Below are 19,145 nucleotides of genomic sequence, written 5' to 3'. Positions count from 1 at the left end.
GCAACTATTGATTTGCAATATATATGAATCAAGTAGATTTGCAGTATACACCAATGAGACTGCAATCCAACAACAACAAAAACAAAAAACAACATCTACATTTTCAGTTAAACATTTAAAAGAAAATGTCAAGGCATTCAAACTAAATTTCCAAAAGTTCAATAAGGAATAGCAAAAGGGCGTTGATAAAAGTTATCTGCATCAAACATATAAAATGACTTTTCAAGCTTGATTATTCTATTAGTTTAATTAGGTGCATGTGAATTTCAAGAAGGCATCTACTATTTCATTTTGGTTTCAATAATTTTTATTGGTTACCTGTAGCAAAGAACACAACAATAATGATATTGGTTAAAACAATACAGTTTGTACCTATTTATGTTAGGAGTTTGAATCACGCATGTGGTAGGTGCACTCAACTCCAACCTTAGTTGACTAGGATTGTTAGTTTTCCTATCGAATGTCAGTGGTTCTCTCTTGGCACTCTGGCTTCCTCCACCAATAAAAACTGACCGCCACGAAATAGCACAATAGTTTTGAATGTGACGTTAAACATCAATCATATTTATGTCTGTGTCATGCAGCTTTGTCTGAAGAACATCTCTTTAAACAACTAGACCTGATGAAAAACCGAATGTCACAAAAAATTTTGTCGTCTCAACCCACCTCAACACATATTTAAAAAAAGTTAAAACAATATAAGTATATGATGCAATAATTAACATCAAGAATACATCTCTTTGAGAGTAATATAGGAAACCACACAAATAAGTAAAAAAGTTAATACAATTTTATACATTAGAGTGCCTACTATATGTGAAGTATAAATCTGAGTCTGGACATGTTATGAATTGATTTAATAGAAAATACCAAAGAAGACAACTCCTTATATTTGACAGGCACAATTAAATATGGCCATTTTAAAATCTGTTCACAAGTTTTTACATACTCATTTCTTTAGAATATTTGCTTCAAAAGTTCAAATAACAACATTTTGATATTTTTTAATGAATTGTGGCAAAATTTTAAACTGTGGGACAAATATCTTAGAAAAGAGATGAATTTCAAAATATTTTACTGGAATATATTTTAGGTGTTAGTTCTTGAAAAATAAGCAGAATATAAAGGCTAGGGAATATATAATCTTATGATAAAAGTAAAGCAAGCACCGATTATCCATTAACAAATAGACTTCCAATTCATGAAGATCAAGACTTTTTTAATTATCTTATATTAATAAACATATGGTTGTGGTAGTTGATGTTTATTGTTTGAATTATGCTCATGCACAATCACCCAAAACAAAATCTATTGCATTATCATGATTATGGGTAAAATTGTCCAAAGTGAACACCAAAATGTTGTGTTTGTTACAGTGACTTGACTGTTAGTGTTGCTCTCCACCTATTGCAACTCATTCAAAATTTTGACCATCTTATGAATATAGAATACTTTTAGAAAGAAAAACTATATGAAAGATAGTTTGGACATTTTTATAGCAATTCAAAATAATAACAGTTCCTTCAGCATGGAAATGACTATAATATACCTATACAAACTGAAAGACTCATTTTGTCACAACATCATTAAAGTGGAGTTAGTTCTTATTATAATAAAGATAAAAAGAAAGTTCCTATTATAAAGGATTGTGAGTATATTTTATTTAATCACCTTGCACTTTCATCACTTGGCTGTGTTTTTCTACAGCAGTTAGTTCAAATTTCTGACCAGTTGAACAATTTGATTTTAATAAACAAATTGCAATTTGGTCAGAATTTTGAATAAGTTGCAATTGGTGTAGAGCAACACTAACAGTCAAGTCACTGTAGGTTAGTAAGTAAATTTGATTTGGCACATATATACAAAGAACAATAAAAACATCATAAAACATGGAACCAATGGAGTGTCATTATTTTCATTTTGGTTTACAAAATAATGAAAATACCTATTATTCTTTAGATTTTGAAACAGTGAATCTCTAAATGAAATTCATGAGATTTTTGCTTGTTTTAGGTCAGAATGGATTAGAAGTAAAGACAGAATCATACCACAACCAAAGTGCTGAGTTACAAAGTAAGCAGATCTTTCCTTTATGTGATTCTTTTGATATAATGAATACGAGTAATAAACCCAATTATTACATTGGTTGATTTCTCAGTGAAATAAAAACGGATAATTTCACATGTGAAATAAACATAGTTATTTCACTCCTCTGACGTCATACAACAATATACAATTATGGCCCGTTGAAGAGGTGAATATCCAAAATTGTCAACACGAGAAGGTTATTTCATTGAGGGCGCAGCCCGAAGTGAAATAACTTTTGAGGGTTGACAATTTGAAAAAATACATTTGTGTTTGATTTTCTCGAATATACAACAAAAGTAGAATCTTTTTGTAAAATATTGATGGCCCTGAAAAGGACCGTTTATAAGAGACATCATCGGCTGCTGCCGAGGGTTGACAAGTTGAAAAAATACATTTGTGTTTGATTTTCTCGAATATACAACAAAAGTAGAATCTTTTTGTAAAATATTGATGGCCCTGAAAAGGACCGTTTATAAGAGACATCATCGGCTGCTGCCACTCTCAGCTCTATCTATGTCCAATGCTGTATTTCCTCGTCTCTCGATGGGCTTCCAGTGTAACGTGAACGCTGCCATTTTGTTTATTTACGTTTGTGACGTCATTTTTATGGGAGGTAACTCAAGTACAAATAAACAAACTCAAAAGGTTATTCACCGGTGAATAATAGGGTTATTCACCGCTGGTGTAAATTCTTTAGGGTTATTCGTCCTTCCTTCAATTGAATGAAAATTAACTGAATTATTCCATGTCACGTGATTACGTTTCACCCAATAGAATTGTTTGAAATATACGTAAGGTATAATAATAGGAGTTGTCAAGACGTCGATAACGTCGGATCAAAACAAATTGTGAATGCGTAGAAAAAGATATAGTTCCTTACATTGTCTACTTCAATTTCATAAAAAAAAAACATTTGCCAATGTGGTAAAAAGAATAACTAACTAAAGAATTCAAATATCGAAAAAAATATTCAACTCATGACCGAACAATACTGATAATTAACTCGTGAATGAAAGTGTTGTTTGGTCACTCGTTTAATGTTTTTCTCTATTTGAATTCTTCGATAAGTTATTCTATAACTCTTTAATTTTCAAAGAAACAGTTTCATTTGCTTGGTGAAAATAACAGTTGAGCATAATTTCTTATTTGAATAGGTCTTATTTTTAAGTAAAAAATAAATGCATAGAACTATTAGTTTTCACTCGGTAAATGTTTATGTTCAAAAGAAAACATTGAACAGCCACAATATGAATAGATATAACTACAAAGATTTCCCTGGATAATATTGTAATGCCCTTCTTACAGGAGAAACAGAGTCATGTTTTAAAAATTGTCTTGCAACTAGTCAATTTAAATTATCAAACAATGATTGAAGAGGCATTGAATTCGATCCAACTGACAGAAGTGAAAATTATTGATTTAGGTAAATTTACACCTGCATTCCACCTGAGCAATTTTTGCCTTTTAAAAACCAATTTTTGTCATCATTTTTTAAAGTGACCTTTATCTGTATACTCCTCAATGTAAAAAATCTTTAATAATTCGTAAGAAAATAATGTAGAAATTACTAGTAATAAAAACTTAGTTTATGCTTCTACATTGAATGGAAATTGAAAATATGTTTTATTATTGAAGTTATTTGTGTTGTTGGGTTAATGTCTCATTAATATGAACTTAAAAGTAAAATAATGAAAATACTGAACTCCGAGGAAAATTTAAAACAGAAAGTCCCTAATAAAATTCCAAAATCAAAAGCCAAAACACACCAAAAGAATGGATAACAACTGTCATATTCCTGACTTGGTACAGCCACTTTCTTTTATGTAGAAAATTTTGGATTACACCTAAGCATCTCCTTTAAATCGAATCTTCAATTTTAATATTGTAGTACCTCCTGGATCACCAGTTATAAATCGACCACAAACTATCATGCTAGGGAGTATTGTAAGGATGTCATGTCAGTCAACAGGGGGTCATCCATCACCAACAGTTAAATGGTTTAAAGATAATACAGAAATAACTCATGGCATTACTTCTACAACTACAAGTAGAACAGTTACAACAACTTGGACATTTATCGCAAGCCTGAATGTACATTTAGAGGCTTATGAATGCCAGGCAGAAAATGGTGTACTACAAAACCCTCTGAGCAGTACTGTATTCATCGAGGTTTATTGTAAGAAAAAATAACAATCATAGAAGAAACAAGCTATATATATTAATAACACTTTTTCCTTTCAGGTGGTTGATTTGTAGCAAAGTGTTTTGCTGCTAAAATCAAAAAGTTGAAAATTGATTCAGTTGGTTCCCTGAAGATAACCTGATCAGTTCCCATTTTAGAACTTGAAAGTTTTTAAAACAATCCTTTTAAGAAATGACCATTTGTCAGAAAATTTGTTGCACATGAAAGCATACTGCGGTGCATGCAACCTTTTGGTGTTTCAGAGTGGCATATCTCCCATATTGCAGCACGGTTAAGGGAGTAGATTATGTGTGACAAAATTCATATTAAAATTAATCACAAAAGGATAACATTTAATGGTCCACTCATGGATTTGATTACTGGTAGTGAAAACAAATTCTTGTTGAAATTTGATTTCTTTTAGTCCCCAGCATGTCATTATTTTGAAAATGCTAATTATTAGTCTCTATCAGAAATACATTAATATTCAGAGACAGTCTGACAGAAAGCTTTCATACTTTGTCTGATTGTAAAGGTCCACTTGCATGTATAAAAGCAGGATTTAAGAAATGAGCACTCCCGAGTCATCCCTCCTCCTCTATTGTTACATTTTTATTATCAGCTAATAAAATCAAAAGGTATTGAGTGAATGGAAATATATAAACCAACAATATGCAGACAGCAAGAAGTGAATAAGCATACTGGCAATATTAGGCATCATAGATTTATTCTTTCGAGGAAGCTCCGAGCATGCTCGGAGCCATGCTCGGAGCTTTTTAAGTAGGCTCTTCTCAGCAGTTAATGTGACAATAATTATCATGATCCATTAAGATGTCAATCAAATCTACACCACTTCTATATTAATAAGGAAAGTAAAGCATTATAGAGGCAGCTCAATTAACACCTGTGTAAACATATTGTCTATTCAAATACATTTTGCATTAAATTTTACAAAACTTTAAAACAGATTAGAAATTCTTCAACTGTGTTACAGTACTTTGTAATGCTTGGAAAGAAATCTCAAGTCTCTGCAAAGAATAAATCTATGGTCCCTTAAACATGGTATCAAAATTCAAGAGTCTCTGACTTGTACTTGCTGCATGCAACTTTTAAAACAATTTGTTCTGGCAAAAACTTTTTAACTAATTTTGACACTAGCAATTATGTTCTCGTAAGTTTTACATTGATTTACAGTATTATATCCTAATTTGAAATATTTGGTTGTTGGTTTCTACAATAGTCAGTAATTACAGCATACACATGGTACTGTCTAATTTACTAGTTCAGTTTAGTATGTATATAAAAGTGTTTGAAGAATTCACAAACAAGTGTCTTTTATAGTTTACCCAGTGTTTCCAACATTGCAAGGACCAGCCACATTGGCACCAGGAGAATCTGGTACCTGGACCTGTGTTTCAGCCAATGGTTACCCAGTATATGAAATGACCATGAGAAATGAAAATACTAACACATCATTTGTTGATCAATTTTCAACAGACACTAAATACAATTCATCAAGAAAATCCTATACTGTTACTGGTACCCTAAACTGGAAGCCAATACAAGCTAACAATGGACATAGCATTTGTTGTAATGTAACAAATATAGACGCTTATATAGCTCAAACAATTTGCCTTCGTTTAACCATTAGTTGTAAGTATTTGATAAAATATTTTATGCTGAAAACATGTTAACTTATTTGGGCGTGATAATTTGTATTACACTGACAATAAAATTTTCACAGAACTTTATTCATGCATTATAGTTGTCAATTTTTCAAACCTCCATAGGTGGAGATCAAGATCTCTTCAAAGAAATTTAAGCATTGGAAATTTGCTGTTGAACCTCTTATACATTGTTTTCTATGATATTATCATTAGTATACTCTTCACAGGAGTCATGATTACTCTTAAATGGCATTTTGTTTATCCTCTTTTTTGGGCAAATACTTTTTTTGGGCTTTATTATAAAGAGAAACTGTAAAAAATAATTGATCAGTAAACTATATCAACAAAAAAGAGATTTAAGCCGTTACTTAATTTACTAGTTTACAATTTTGGAGAGAGTTAATTGTAGAAGATGCACATTGACCTGTGTGACAACACAAGCTCTAAAAGTGTTCTCTATGAATTGATAAATGAAGGTTCTTACACAGCTTAAGAATAAAAGCATGGCTGATTGACAAAATTCAATGATGCAGTACTATCATAAAGATAATAAATAGTAGTTTATACCTATTACTATAATCAGAACAGTAGATGTCTCCTTATAACACTAACAAGTCTCATCTCATATACCATACCACAGTGAAACAGTAGATGTGTCCTTATAGACAATAACTAGTGTCATATACCATACCACAGTGAAACAGTAGATGTGTCCTTATAGACAATAACTAGTGTCATATACCATACCACAGTGAAACAGTAGATGTGTCCTTATAGACAATAACTAGTGTCATATACCATACCACAGTGAAACAGTAGATGTGTCCTTATAGACAATAACTAGTGTCATATACCATACCACAGTGAAACAGTAGATGTGTCCTTATAGACAATAACTAGTGTCATATACCATACCACAGTGAAACAGTAGATGTGTCCTTATAGACAATAACTAGTGTCATATACCATACCACAGTGAAACAGTAGATGTGTCCTTATAGACAATAACTAGTGTCATATACCATACCACAGTGAAACAGTAGATGTGTCCTTATAGACAAGAACTAGTGTCATATACCATACCACAGTGAAACAGTAGATGTGTCCTTATAGACAATAACTAGTGTCATATACCATACCACAGTGAAACAGTAGATGTGTCCTTATAGACAAGAACTAGTGTCATATACCATACCACATTTATCTATACTAATATAGATACTAAGAGTAGAAAAGGAAATGTTTTACTTGAATGGTAAACTTATTCTGCCATTAACTACTCAACATAATTTAAAATTTTTTAACAAATAAATTATGCAATTTTAAGAACCTAGAAGTAGAGCCCTGAAAAGTGAAAACTTTATTTTAGAATCTGACGGGTAGAACCCAGACAAGTATAAATTTTGAAAAATGAGAATTCCTGCGGTAAATCCAAACAGGTACTTTTAGAACCTGACTGGTAGAACACAGACAGTTATAAATTTTGAAAAATGAGAATTCCTGCGGTAAATCCCAACAGATACTATTAGAACCTGTCTGGTAGAACCCAGACTGGTATAAATTTTGAAAAATGAGAATTCCTGCAGTAGATCCCAACAGGTACTATTAGAACCTGTCTGGTTAATAGTACCTGTCTGGTAGACTTCCCAAGGGAAGACAATCGTGATCAGCCATTCAAATTCTGGTTTTCTCATGATAAAATTAATAAGCCAATCAAAAATGTTTTCTCTCAAGATTATTCTAACATGCCAGATTTTGAACTTGTGTTTTATTCCTCTGTGTGTTAGTCAGAATTGTAGAATCGTGACCATGGCAGGTGAATTTTCGTCTGCAAGAAGGTTCTTACACAGCTAAATTAAGAATAAAAGCATGGCTGATTGACAAAATTCAATGATGTAGTACTATCATAAAGATAATAAATAGTAGTTTATTCACTAATTTATTGACATTACACTTGCTGTAACATATATGTCATTTTTGTATTCAATTAAATTACTAAATCATTTAAAGTACAATTAATTAATGTACTATTCTTCATTTTTCACAAGGACCAAACAAACAGGTTGGAACAACCCCCTAAATGAGGGGTTGTCCCTAAGACAAGGGGTAAAAATAAATAGATTTTTTTACCTAAAAGTGGGAAAATTCATTATATTTGGAACAACTTTTCTAAATGAGGGGTCCAATTATTTTTATATAAATAAAGAAGATAAAAGTTCAGGAACATTACAAAATTCTTGGACATGTTTTGACCATATAATACCAGATAGATGTATAGTTCTTTGCGGAAAGTTTCTTCAAATAATATATAAATATGTGCTCATTTGTACTTAAAAGTGTTTTTCAATGTTGTGACATTGAGGGGTTACCCCTCATTTGGGGTGTTGTTCCCAACCTGCAGTGGCGGATCCAGCCATTTTAAAAAGGGGGGGTTCCAACTATATGCTTCCATTCAAATGCATTGATCGGCCAAAAAAAAGGGAGGGTTCCAACCCCTGGAACCCCCCCCCCCCTGGATCCGACACTGAACCTGATAAAGGTTCTTCTTTGTGCATAATTTTAAATTGGAAAAGTCAACAATCATTTAATATCCTTGCACAAAAAAATAAATCCTGGTCTTCTACATGTTCTAGCTACATGCATGTTCATCTTTTCTACTGATATCTATAATACTAAAATTACGAGGTCCAATTTGTCAGCCGTCATCACGTAAAAACGACGAATCAAAATATTCAACTTTATATACAACTAATATAGTACAAAGGTGTAGATTAAAAATTACACCACTCCAGGCCCTTTTGTTTTCCATGTAATTAATATCGCCAATAATTAGGAAGTTCCGAGTCGAGTCCGATACCGATACCAATAGTATAATCACCTGTTACCTATTACCTTATCTGTATGTTCCGCATCTGACAGGCGCACCACCAAACGGTGTATTCAGGATTAATATGCTATATAAACGGGTCATAATCACAGGGTTGACACTACTAAATTGTCAAATTGTTACCTCACTCAATAATTGTAGTATTTTAATCCGTAAGACTTTCTAAGATAACAATACGAATACTAAAAATCTGGACTAAAAATAAGTTTCAATTTGTTAGCGGGCATGACGTAAAACAGCGAATCAAAGAATTCAACTTTATTTATAACTAATATAGGACAATGCTGTTGATTAAAAAATACTCCATTCCAGAACCTTTTGTTTTCCAAATATTTAATATTACCAATAATTGATAAGTTCCAGTTCGACGGGTTCAAACAGAAAGATTTGAAAGCAGAGAAAATTGTGTATCTTATAATCGGCATGACTTTATCAGATGACAGTACTAATACTAAGATAAGGCTTGCGCATAGTTATAGACTTTAATTCAGTCACGGACCCGCGATATCACGGGTGTGTTCTAGTAATAATTAAAATTATGCAAATAAACTTAAGAAAAAAGCTTGTAAGCTCATCACACAAATATGACACTTTTTCTAGACCACAAAACAGCAGGCACAAAATATGTCGCAAAGAATTGTTACCAGGGGTGTGGAAATATTTGTTGTGAGCACTTGTCCCTGGGCAAGTAAAACTAAAAATTTAACTTAGTCCGGAAAAAAAGTTACTTGCCCTGATGATCCCAATAAATATTGAAGTATTTCTTGTAATCTAATATATGATTCTTACTTAGCACTATTGTGCATCACACACAAATGAAATCCATTTGTTTATATGTGTCAAAAATTTAGAAAAGTAGGAAATGGGTTAACATCATTGGGACAGAAACCTAACAGCAAACCAACCAATGAAATGACATGTAAAGGACAATTTTGCAGCTGTTTTGGAATAAAAATTGTAGCCAGTAGGTACATAATAATTATACTAAATTTGAGGACAATGATTGAAGAAATGTAAACTAAATAATATATAGATTAACTATTGATTTTGTGGTGTTTCTCTCAACTGACACACTTGTTTTTTCTTGATTATTCATTATTGTCTTGATGTGCAATTAAAGCGTCCCTTCTATTTACCAGTTTAACAACATATTATGTTTCATATATAAATAAGACAAAAACTTAATTTATTTTCCGAATTTCCATCTATAGATATCCAGGGGCAATCTGATATCCACGATGTCTGAAATTCTCGCAAAATTTAAAGAAATGACACTTCCAGTAAATGATGGATGAAACTTAATCGACGATCCCTGGTCAATAGACAAAGCCAATGCAATGTTACGCGACTCGGGTTCGCATACTTATTTTTATTTATTTTGGTAATCGATCCATTTCCGGTATCATGTAATATTTATCGTCATGAACATTGATGTTTTTACTTGTTGAACATTGGTTTATTTTACATAAATTAAACATCTTTATACGTTTTGAAATTATGTTTTTGTTGGATTTGAACTTTTTTGTTTTTGATATTTTCAGACTGTCTAACAGATATATTTTTGTTATACTAATTAAATCATGTGTCTTAATGCCTAATGTTTGGACCTATTTACAGATAACACAACGTCACCCAGCACACCATCCATTTCCACCACATATTCTCTGTATAACACAACTGCCGTCAGTACTACTACAGTCTCCCCAATATATGGTAAGTCTTTTATGGTATAAGAATTACCTCCCTTTTTCAATTCTGTATGAGGAAGATGCTTACATGCAGTTGTCTCAATTTCTGATGCAATGTTTTTACTTTTAACTTGGACTCTATTAGAAAAAAAATCGAACACAACTGTTTGCATGGACGGAGAGATTTTAACCATATGTTGTTTTTTAATTATATCATAGGTAATGTCACACTTATGTTGATAAATTTGTATCAGTAAATCAGTTAAAAACATGAATGTGCCATATTAACTCCAAGAGTATTAAGATATTAATAATCTTACACAAATATACAATGCAAAACCAAGACGAGTATAATTTGATGATTTTTGGAATGGAACAATTTAACCAAATCATATGCTGATTATGTAAAATACTAATAAACCTTTACAAGTTAAAATGTGCTAAATATAATGGAACTACATAATTATAACTGTAAATCAGAAACCTAAGACATGAGCTTAAACTATGTAAAAGAATAAGATGCTTGCAGAGTTGTGCATGTCAGCAAGATGATTCATAGTACAAAATAAATCAGATAAATTTTATTGTATAACTTTTGGAACAGTATTCTGTATATTTCACACAAGGAAATAACCATGCATTTATATATGATTTATCTTTCAGATGGTTGTTATTACCATGATACAACGGTGTGTTCTAGAATATTTGGTCTGAATTTCACCAAATTCCCTAATGTCTTTGGTCACCAGAATTATAATGAAGCAGCCAATGTATGGTACTATTGGTCCCAGATTCCAAGTGATCCATGTCAGATGTTATACACCCACCTCATGTGCGCTGCATTGTTCCCTGTCTGCCGGAGAGACACTACTCAACAAATTTGTCGACAGAGTTGTCATGGTAAGTCTCAGAACTTAACTATAAAATTGTATAATCAAATATCATGTCTCTTGATCTAGAAATTTTTGCACTTGGGTTAATTTTTCTTATTTGGTGAACAATGTAAAATGCATAAAAATATCACAAGTAAGAATTGTTTGTATAAATCAACAATACTAATACGAATAGCGACTGATCATTCAATGTGCAAATGTATAGCCCTTGCTTGAAAAGTTAATGCATTGAAATTGCATAAATATAAAGAAGCTGCCACCAATATTAACTTTTACAGTAATTGTTTTATTAACCGGATTTTTATGACCAAAATATTGGTTATTGATTTGGGGATGTACGGCGGGCGGCCGGGCGGTCGGACGGGCGGCAACCAAATGTTGTCCGTGCATTTACGCATGAACCATTCAACCAAAGCTTTTCAAATTTAATATGTTGTTACAGACAACAAAATGAAGGTCAAGTTCAATAATGACGATTTTGACTTTTACTGTTCAGGAGTTATGGTTCTTGAAAGATTGAAAAATGGCATTTCTAGTCATGTCCGTGCATTTATGCATGAACTGTTCAACCAAAGCTTCCCAAATTTTAATATGTTGTTACTGATGACAAAATGGAGGTCAAGTTCAATAATGACGATTTTGACTTTTACCGTTCAGGAGTTATGTTTCTTGAAAGAGTGAAAAATGGCTTTTCCAGTCGTGTCCGTGCATTTACTCATGAACTGTTCAACCAAAGCTTTTCAAATTTTAATATGTTGTTACTGATGACAAAATGGAGGTCAAGTTCAATAATGTCGATTTTGACTTTTACCGTTCAGGAGTTATGGTTCTTGAAATTCGAAAAATGGCGTTTCCATTCATGTTGTTGCATTTACTCATGAACCTGATTCAACCTAAGCTTTTCAAATTTTAATATGTTGATACTGATGACAAAATGGAGGTCAAATTTGATATTGACGATTTTCACTTTCACCGTTCATCAGTTATGGTTCTTGTGATATTGGCAGGACACAAATAAATGTTAATAAATCCGGTTTGCTGTCGTTGTGACAGCCTCTTGTTGATGTTATGTTCTCCTGCTTGTTTTGAATGTGAAATGTTATGATTTAAACCAAAGACTCTAAAATTTGTTATTTGTGGGTACTTATCAACTAAGCTTGTGGAATATGGAATGAAGAAAAATTAAAAACTGATTTACTTCATAGGAGCTTATAGGTTAAAATTTGACTCAACATTTTGATCCAGTACATAGCTGGAAGTACACTGCAAAAATGTTTTAAGGAAAGAAATGATTTGGTGCAGTTGAAATAGCTATAGGTATACAACTGGGAATGTCTGAACTGGGAATGTCTGAAGTCATTAATAACTGTATCAACTTTCTGCACTGTGAGATACCTGCAGGTTAGATACACAGGTTCATTGGTGTCTATATTGTTATTTTAATCAATCAGGGGTTCAAGTAATGAAAAATGATTAATACTGAAAAGTACATTTCAACTTTTGCACACTGGACGTAAAGCAAACTTTAATCAATTATTTAATTTTTGCAAAGGGAAATTACTCAATGGTATGATAATTACTATATTCCCTGTCAATACAAAGCTAAGGACATAGTTGCCAACAAGACATGCTTTTAGAGTGTAATACACACTTTTTGGACTGTTTACATGAGCTTTTCATTTCTCAAGACTTTTTCAGCTGCATAGGTTTGTCTTTTAATACTCAAAATAAATTTTGAAGTGTAAAAGCCATTTTTGTCACATGCTTAACCTAAATTTTCAATTTATTTTTAGACACCTTCAACATGTTATTTTCTGGAGTTTGTGGTTACAACAATACAAGTCCATCAATGTACAAACTCAGTTATTACTGTGACTTGTTAAGGGATGATGATGCTTGCTTAACTTTACCAGGCATGTTATAAAATCATTATTTTATCAGTGGCAGACTGATGTACTGTTGAACAAAGTATATTTTAGGCATATTTTTTTTTTTATCAAATCAAACAAATATTTCCTTTTATCATTCCAAGACGATTATACAGCCTTCAACAATAAGCAAAATCCATTCTGTATACATGGAATAGTAACATGAAAGGCACCAGGATGACATAATAAAATTGAGAATGGAAACAGGAATGCGTCAACGAGACAACAACCCAAACAAAGAGCAGAAAACAGTTCAAGGCCACCAATGGGTCTTCAACAAAGAGAGAAAATCCTGCACCCGGAGGATTATAATGCATGATATAGACTCTAAGACTCTTCAGTATTCAAATTCCTGTAAGATTTGACATCTTTTAGATTTTGGCTCTGAATGTGAAACCAATACAGAATTGTTCCTTTCTGTTCACCTCAGACAATTTTAATATAAACCTGACCATAGATGTTACACATTTTATAAATTAAGTAAAAAAAACAACAACAAAAAACCCACTTTAATTCTGCTGCATACAACAATATTCACATAAACAAGAGAAAATAAGTGGTGAAGTCAATGCGACAGTAATCTATCTGTCTGTCTGTCCATGTGGCTTGTAAGTGCACTCCTAAATGGCTAGGCTTATATATTGATGAAACCTTGCACAGTTATAGAACACTAGATGAGGATATGCAAATGGGAACTAGTCTCGGTCCTACATGTTCAAGGGGAGATAATAAATATACTTATAGGTGCCGGAAATTCTTTTTGTGAGTACCCTCAAAGTACTAGTTATTGTTACCGACAGATGTACTCCCTTAGTGAACTATGTTTTAGTTTCCAGAGAATTGACTCACTGGCCTCAACATTTTGCTACAAAATTGCTTTGATATTTTACGAAATGAGGTAAACTTCAGTGAGACAGCAACCAAGAAATACAAGTTAACTAGAATAGACACCTTTACATCTTCATACTGTATAAAAATGAAGGCGCAAAACTTAACTTTCTGTAGAAAACTCTAAAAATTTTCAGACTATATAGGAAATATCAGTACCAGTACGAGTATGCCACCATTCACATCAACTCAAAGATCTACAACTGCTGTGAGTAATAGTAAGTATTATTTAGAACGTGGAAAATGTCTTCCAAACAGGGACAATTATAGCTGGAAACTGCCTAAATACAATATACGAGAGTTACGTTATAAAAAAAGATATTTTTTTGCAATTGTTACATCTTAAATGGAGGAAAAACCATGACGTAACAGATCAGTCATTGTCAGTGACTGATTGAAAAAAAAAGTTTTTTTGTTAAGTGAAATACTCACTTATTATGAGTAATAAGATTATAGGTTCTTTGTAACATGTACATGTCTTGTCAGGTAGGGCTCACCTGGCCTCGACATCATATCATGAATCAGTGATCAAGGTTAAAGTTGTGTGGTCAGGTCAGTGTATCTCAGATACTATAATCAATAGGTCAGCTATATTTGGTGTATGGAATGATTGTAAGGTGTACATGTCTGACTGACCTTGACTTTATTTTCATTGTTCATTGGACAATGTTAAGTTTTTGGTGGTTTTGTTTATTTCTCAGATACTATAAGCAACAGGATCACTATATATGTGGTAAATGGAATGATTGTAAGGTGTACATGATTGTCTGACGTGGTTTATCTGACCATGAACTAATTTTCATACACCATTGATAATGTTAAGTTTGTTTGATACTTGTAGTCAAACTTTCATATTTCAGATTCAATCATAAGTAGATAAGCAATACATTGTGTGCACTCTTGTTTATAAAATTTTGTTATTGTAATTCACTGTAAATGTTGGCTGCCATTCAAGTCATATGAAACCTCAAATTAAAAAAAAATATGCATATGTTTTTTAAAACTAAATGGATAGTTTTCATTATACAACTTATGTACATATACTTTTTTTCTGAGGAAAATTCTTTAATTTGTCCACATTTAGAAGAAGTTTACTTATTTTTAATTGCTTGCTGCCAGGAAGCAATTCGCCGACATATTTTCCGTATGCATAGTGACCTAAGAGTGACCCTCCTCGTATATCCGGTGATAGCAATACGCATGAATCTGTCATTAAAATAAACAATTACCTGATTGTATATGTTAAACACATGCTAAATACCCATGCTTTTTGTTGATTATTTACTATAAGGTGACGATCGGTAAACTTTGGCTTCAAAACACGGCATTTAATGAGTAGCCGTATTTGTTAAATCATAACAGACAGAGAGAAAAAAAATTGACGATTATACGATATATTTGCATAAAAAATGATAAAATCGTGCACAGTGGACTAAGTTTATGATATATACATGCATTGGTTCAAGATTTGGATCAACATTATTTTTCAAAAATCACTCGTTTCTTATGACTTTAACATACCAAGTTTTTTTTTTTATAGTAGTAGCATGATGAAAAAGCAGCGTAAACATTCAATTTTTCCTGAAATCATGAAATTTGGTAACCAAAATTCAATCACCTGTGATATATATTTGATTCTGTTCTTAACTTTTTCTAGTTATATCTCATTTGGATATTTTACCAACATTTACAACAGTAGACAATGCAGAAGGCATAGTTGAGATTGTAATCAGAGGACAGTTTGGATATGTTTACTGTCGTGAAACAACATACTGTCCATCCTTGATCTGTCAATATCTAGGATATTCGTAAGTACAACATGTAGTATCTGTCATATATTTTCACTCTACTGTACATATTTTTCCAGGGCAACTAAGGGAGTTATTCCACTCTTGCAACTCATGGAGTCATGCAAGGAGATGTTTTGAGTCCTAAATTGTTCAACTTGTTTATGAAGGACATAATTGATACATTTTATCAAAATGCTATCAAGCCTGTTCCATTGGGATCTCCTTAATTGCCCTAAGTTTGACCTCCGAATCTTCAAATGGCCTTCAGTCATGCCTTGATAAATTATGTGATTTTTATTCTTGTCAGTGACGAATGTCGTAGAATGCCAGACAGGAATGCTTATCTGTATGTGGAATCAGCATATTTCAGATAATATAAGAAATATTTTAACTTTATTTGAAGTATGGAATAATTGTTAGATGTACATATTCAGAAAGGGTGAATCTAGCCATGACCTCATTTCATGGATCAGTGATAACCATAACTTTTCATGGTTTGGTCCGTTTCTGAGATACTATAAGCAATAGTTCAATTATATTAGGTGTAGGGAATGATTGTAAGGTGTGCATGTGAATCTAGCAGGTTTCTTTTGACCATGACCTTATTTTCATGGATCATTGATAATGTTTAGATAATGTGATACCTTTCGTATAAAATTGAATCATGGTCAGTAAAGCACGCAAGCCATTTCAGCATTTGCACTCTTAAAAAGCTATAAGCTTATATAGCACCAAAAAATTCCATGTATATAGGAAATTATAACTTCTGTGATGGAGAGAAGCAGAGGGAGAGTAAAGATTAGGAAAAAATGTTGTTAATTGATTCCATGGAGATAACTTTTTATGCCTTAGGGGCATTATGTTTTTCGGTCTGTGCGTCTGTTCGTTCGGCCGTCCTTTCGTTTGAACTCCTTTTAAGTTCGTTCGGCCGTCTGTCCCTATTCAGATTAAAGTTTTTATGCCCCACCTACGATAGTAGAGGATCATTATGTTTTCTGGTCTGTGCGATTGTTCGTTTGTTTGTCCGTCCGCTCGTCCGTCCGTCCCGCTTCAGATTAAAGTATTTGGTCAAGGTAGTTTTTGATGAAGTTGAAGTCCAATCAACTTGAAACTTAGTACACATGTTCCCTATGATATGATCTTTCTAATTTTAATGCCAAATTAGAGTTTTGACCCCAATTTCACGGTCCACTAAACATAGAAAATGATAGTGCGAGTGGGGCATCCGTATACTATAGACACATTCTTGTTGGTTATAGTTTTTGGTCAAGGTAGTTTTTGATGAAGTTGAAGTCCAATCAACTGGAAACTTAGTACACATGTTTCCTATGATATGATCTTTCTAATTTTAATGCCCAATTAGAGTTTGGACCCCAATTTCACAGTCCACTGAACATAGAAAATGATAGTGTGAGTGGGGCATCTGTGTACTATGGACACATTCTCGTTGTGTTTAGTATGTCAGCTTTTTTTTTTTATTAATTTTCAGATCTGGAATTATTAGGATCACATTCTATATGAGAGGTTTACCAAAACATGCAAAACAATCTGTCCGGTGTACATCAGCATCAAGACAACTGTCAGATTGTCAGATAAATGAAACAAATTATGATTATGTAACGGGGATAAAATGTGGTAAGTTTAGCTTGTCTTTATTACAGCATTTACATACTTTATAGGTTAATAATAAAACAGCAACAATAAAATAACCAACAGACATTTAAGGTCCAACAGAGTGAGTCCACAACAGTAGACAGGTGTCTATATAGCTAGTATACAATAGGTCAAGCTCTATATTTTCCTGAGTCTATATGTTTATAATCCATTGAGATTTCAGTCCATTGTTTTTTTTTTTTTGGGGGGGGGGGTTAAACTATCAGCCAATCATTTTGTCATGTTTATAAGGAATGCTCAAAATCCAAAGATTTATAAATACTTAAGGGCATACGATACAGTTACAGGGGCGGTAATGACGTTGCTAACGTAAAATGTTATTTTTGCGAAGTCAAACTGTCACATCTCGTGAAAAGATGCATTTTTCAACTGTTTTTTTTTATGATTTAAACTGATTTAACTTGAAAACGAGTACATGGACCCCTCTTTTTTAAAATGGCATTAGGCTTGATTACATTTGAAGATTATTTGTACCAATTTTAATGAAAAAGTCAACAATGAATTTTTTGTAAATTTGAAAAATATACAGCAAAAAATTCTGTATTTTTCCTAAAATTCTTAAACTTTGTTAAAAATCAATTATTTCCAAAGAATTGTTGTACATATTAAGAGCATATCTATGTAAAGAAAATTTTCATAATTTTTTTACCAAAATCCGCTTGTGTTTATCTGTTGAAATAAAAAAGTTAGATGTGTCTATCCAAAGGATAGAAATGTCCAAAAAAACGAAATTTTGAGTAAATGTCTAAAATTTCGACCCCTTTTATCTCTTAACTCTTTACCATTCGGCAAAAAATGCACTATTTTTGCCGCTGAGGAACGATCAAATTTCAATCAATCATAACTTTCTTATTACTGTTAGTAGGCTTATCAACTCAGACTTTTTATAGAAAATAGTTTTTCAGTAATATTAATGACAGGTTTGTAAAAAAAATATATCATCTTTGATCACGTGATAATCAGTCCAATGTCACGTGTCAACAACAAAAAACTCAGAAAATTGTAAAATTTCGATACAAAATGTCCATTTTTAGCTCACCTGGCCCAAAGGGCCAAGTGAGCTTTTCCCATCACTTGGCTTCCGTCGTCCGTCGTCGTTAACTTTTACAAAAATCTTCTCCTCTGAAACTACTGGGCCAAATTAAACCAAACTTGGCCACAATCATCATTGGGGTATCTTGTTTAAAAAATGTGTCCGGTTACCCGGCCAACCAACCAAGATAGCCGCCATGGCTAAAAATAGAACATAGGGGTAAAATGCAGTTTTTAGCTCACCTGGCCGAAAGGCCAAGTGAGCTTTTCTCATCACTTGGCGTCCGGCATCGTCCATCGTCGTCGTCCGTCGACGTTGTGCGTCGTCGTCCTGCGTTAACTTTTACAAAAATCTTCTCCTCTGAAACTACTGGGCCAAATTTAACCAAACTTGGCCACAATCATCATTGGGGTATCTAGTTTTAAAA

General features: G+C 32.7%; 2 protein-coding genes across 2 annotated transcripts in view; both read left to right on the top strand.

Annotated features, from left to right (window-relative positions):
* Positions 1-14,076, top strand: part of LOC143054217 (MAM and LDL-receptor class A domain-containing protein 1-like) — a 41,063-nt gene extending 26,987 nt beyond the window's left edge. Inside the window, exons 13-17 of the mRNA XM_076227145.1 lie at positions 2,014-2,073; positions 3,977-4,264; positions 10,442-10,537; positions 11,176-11,412; positions 13,199-14,076. Of these exons, the coding sequence (XP_076083260.1) occupies positions 2,014-2,073; positions 3,977-4,264; positions 10,442-10,537; positions 11,176-11,412; positions 13,199-13,329 (812 nt within the window). The 3' untranslated portion in view covers positions 13,330-14,076. The remainder of the gene's footprint in view (positions 1-2,013; positions 2,074-3,976; positions 4,265-10,441; positions 10,538-11,175; positions 11,413-13,198) is intronic.
* Positions 14,077-14,350: 274 nt separating this feature from the next.
* Positions 14,351-19,145, top strand: part of LOC143054216 (MAM and LDL-receptor class A domain-containing protein 1-like) — a 114,010-nt gene continuing 109,215 nt past the window's right edge. The window contains exons 1-3 of the mRNA XM_076227144.1: positions 14,351-14,439; positions 15,879-16,029; positions 17,501-17,646. Of these exons, the coding sequence (XP_076083259.1) occupies positions 14,391-14,439; positions 15,879-16,029; positions 17,501-17,646 (346 nt within the window). The 5' untranslated portion in view covers positions 14,351-14,390. The remainder of the gene's footprint in view (positions 14,440-15,878; positions 16,030-17,500; positions 17,647-19,145) is intronic.

This window comes from Mytilus galloprovincialis, chromosome 12, assembly GCF_965363235.1.
Source record: "Mytilus galloprovincialis chromosome 12, xbMytGall1.hap1.1, whole genome shotgun sequence".
NCBI classification, from domain to species: domain Eukaryota; kingdom Metazoa; phylum Mollusca; class Bivalvia; order Mytilida; family Mytilidae; genus Mytilus; species Mytilus galloprovincialis.
The sequence above is the reverse complement of the archived record's forward strand: the minus strand, read 5'-3'. Positions and strand labels throughout refer to the sequence as shown.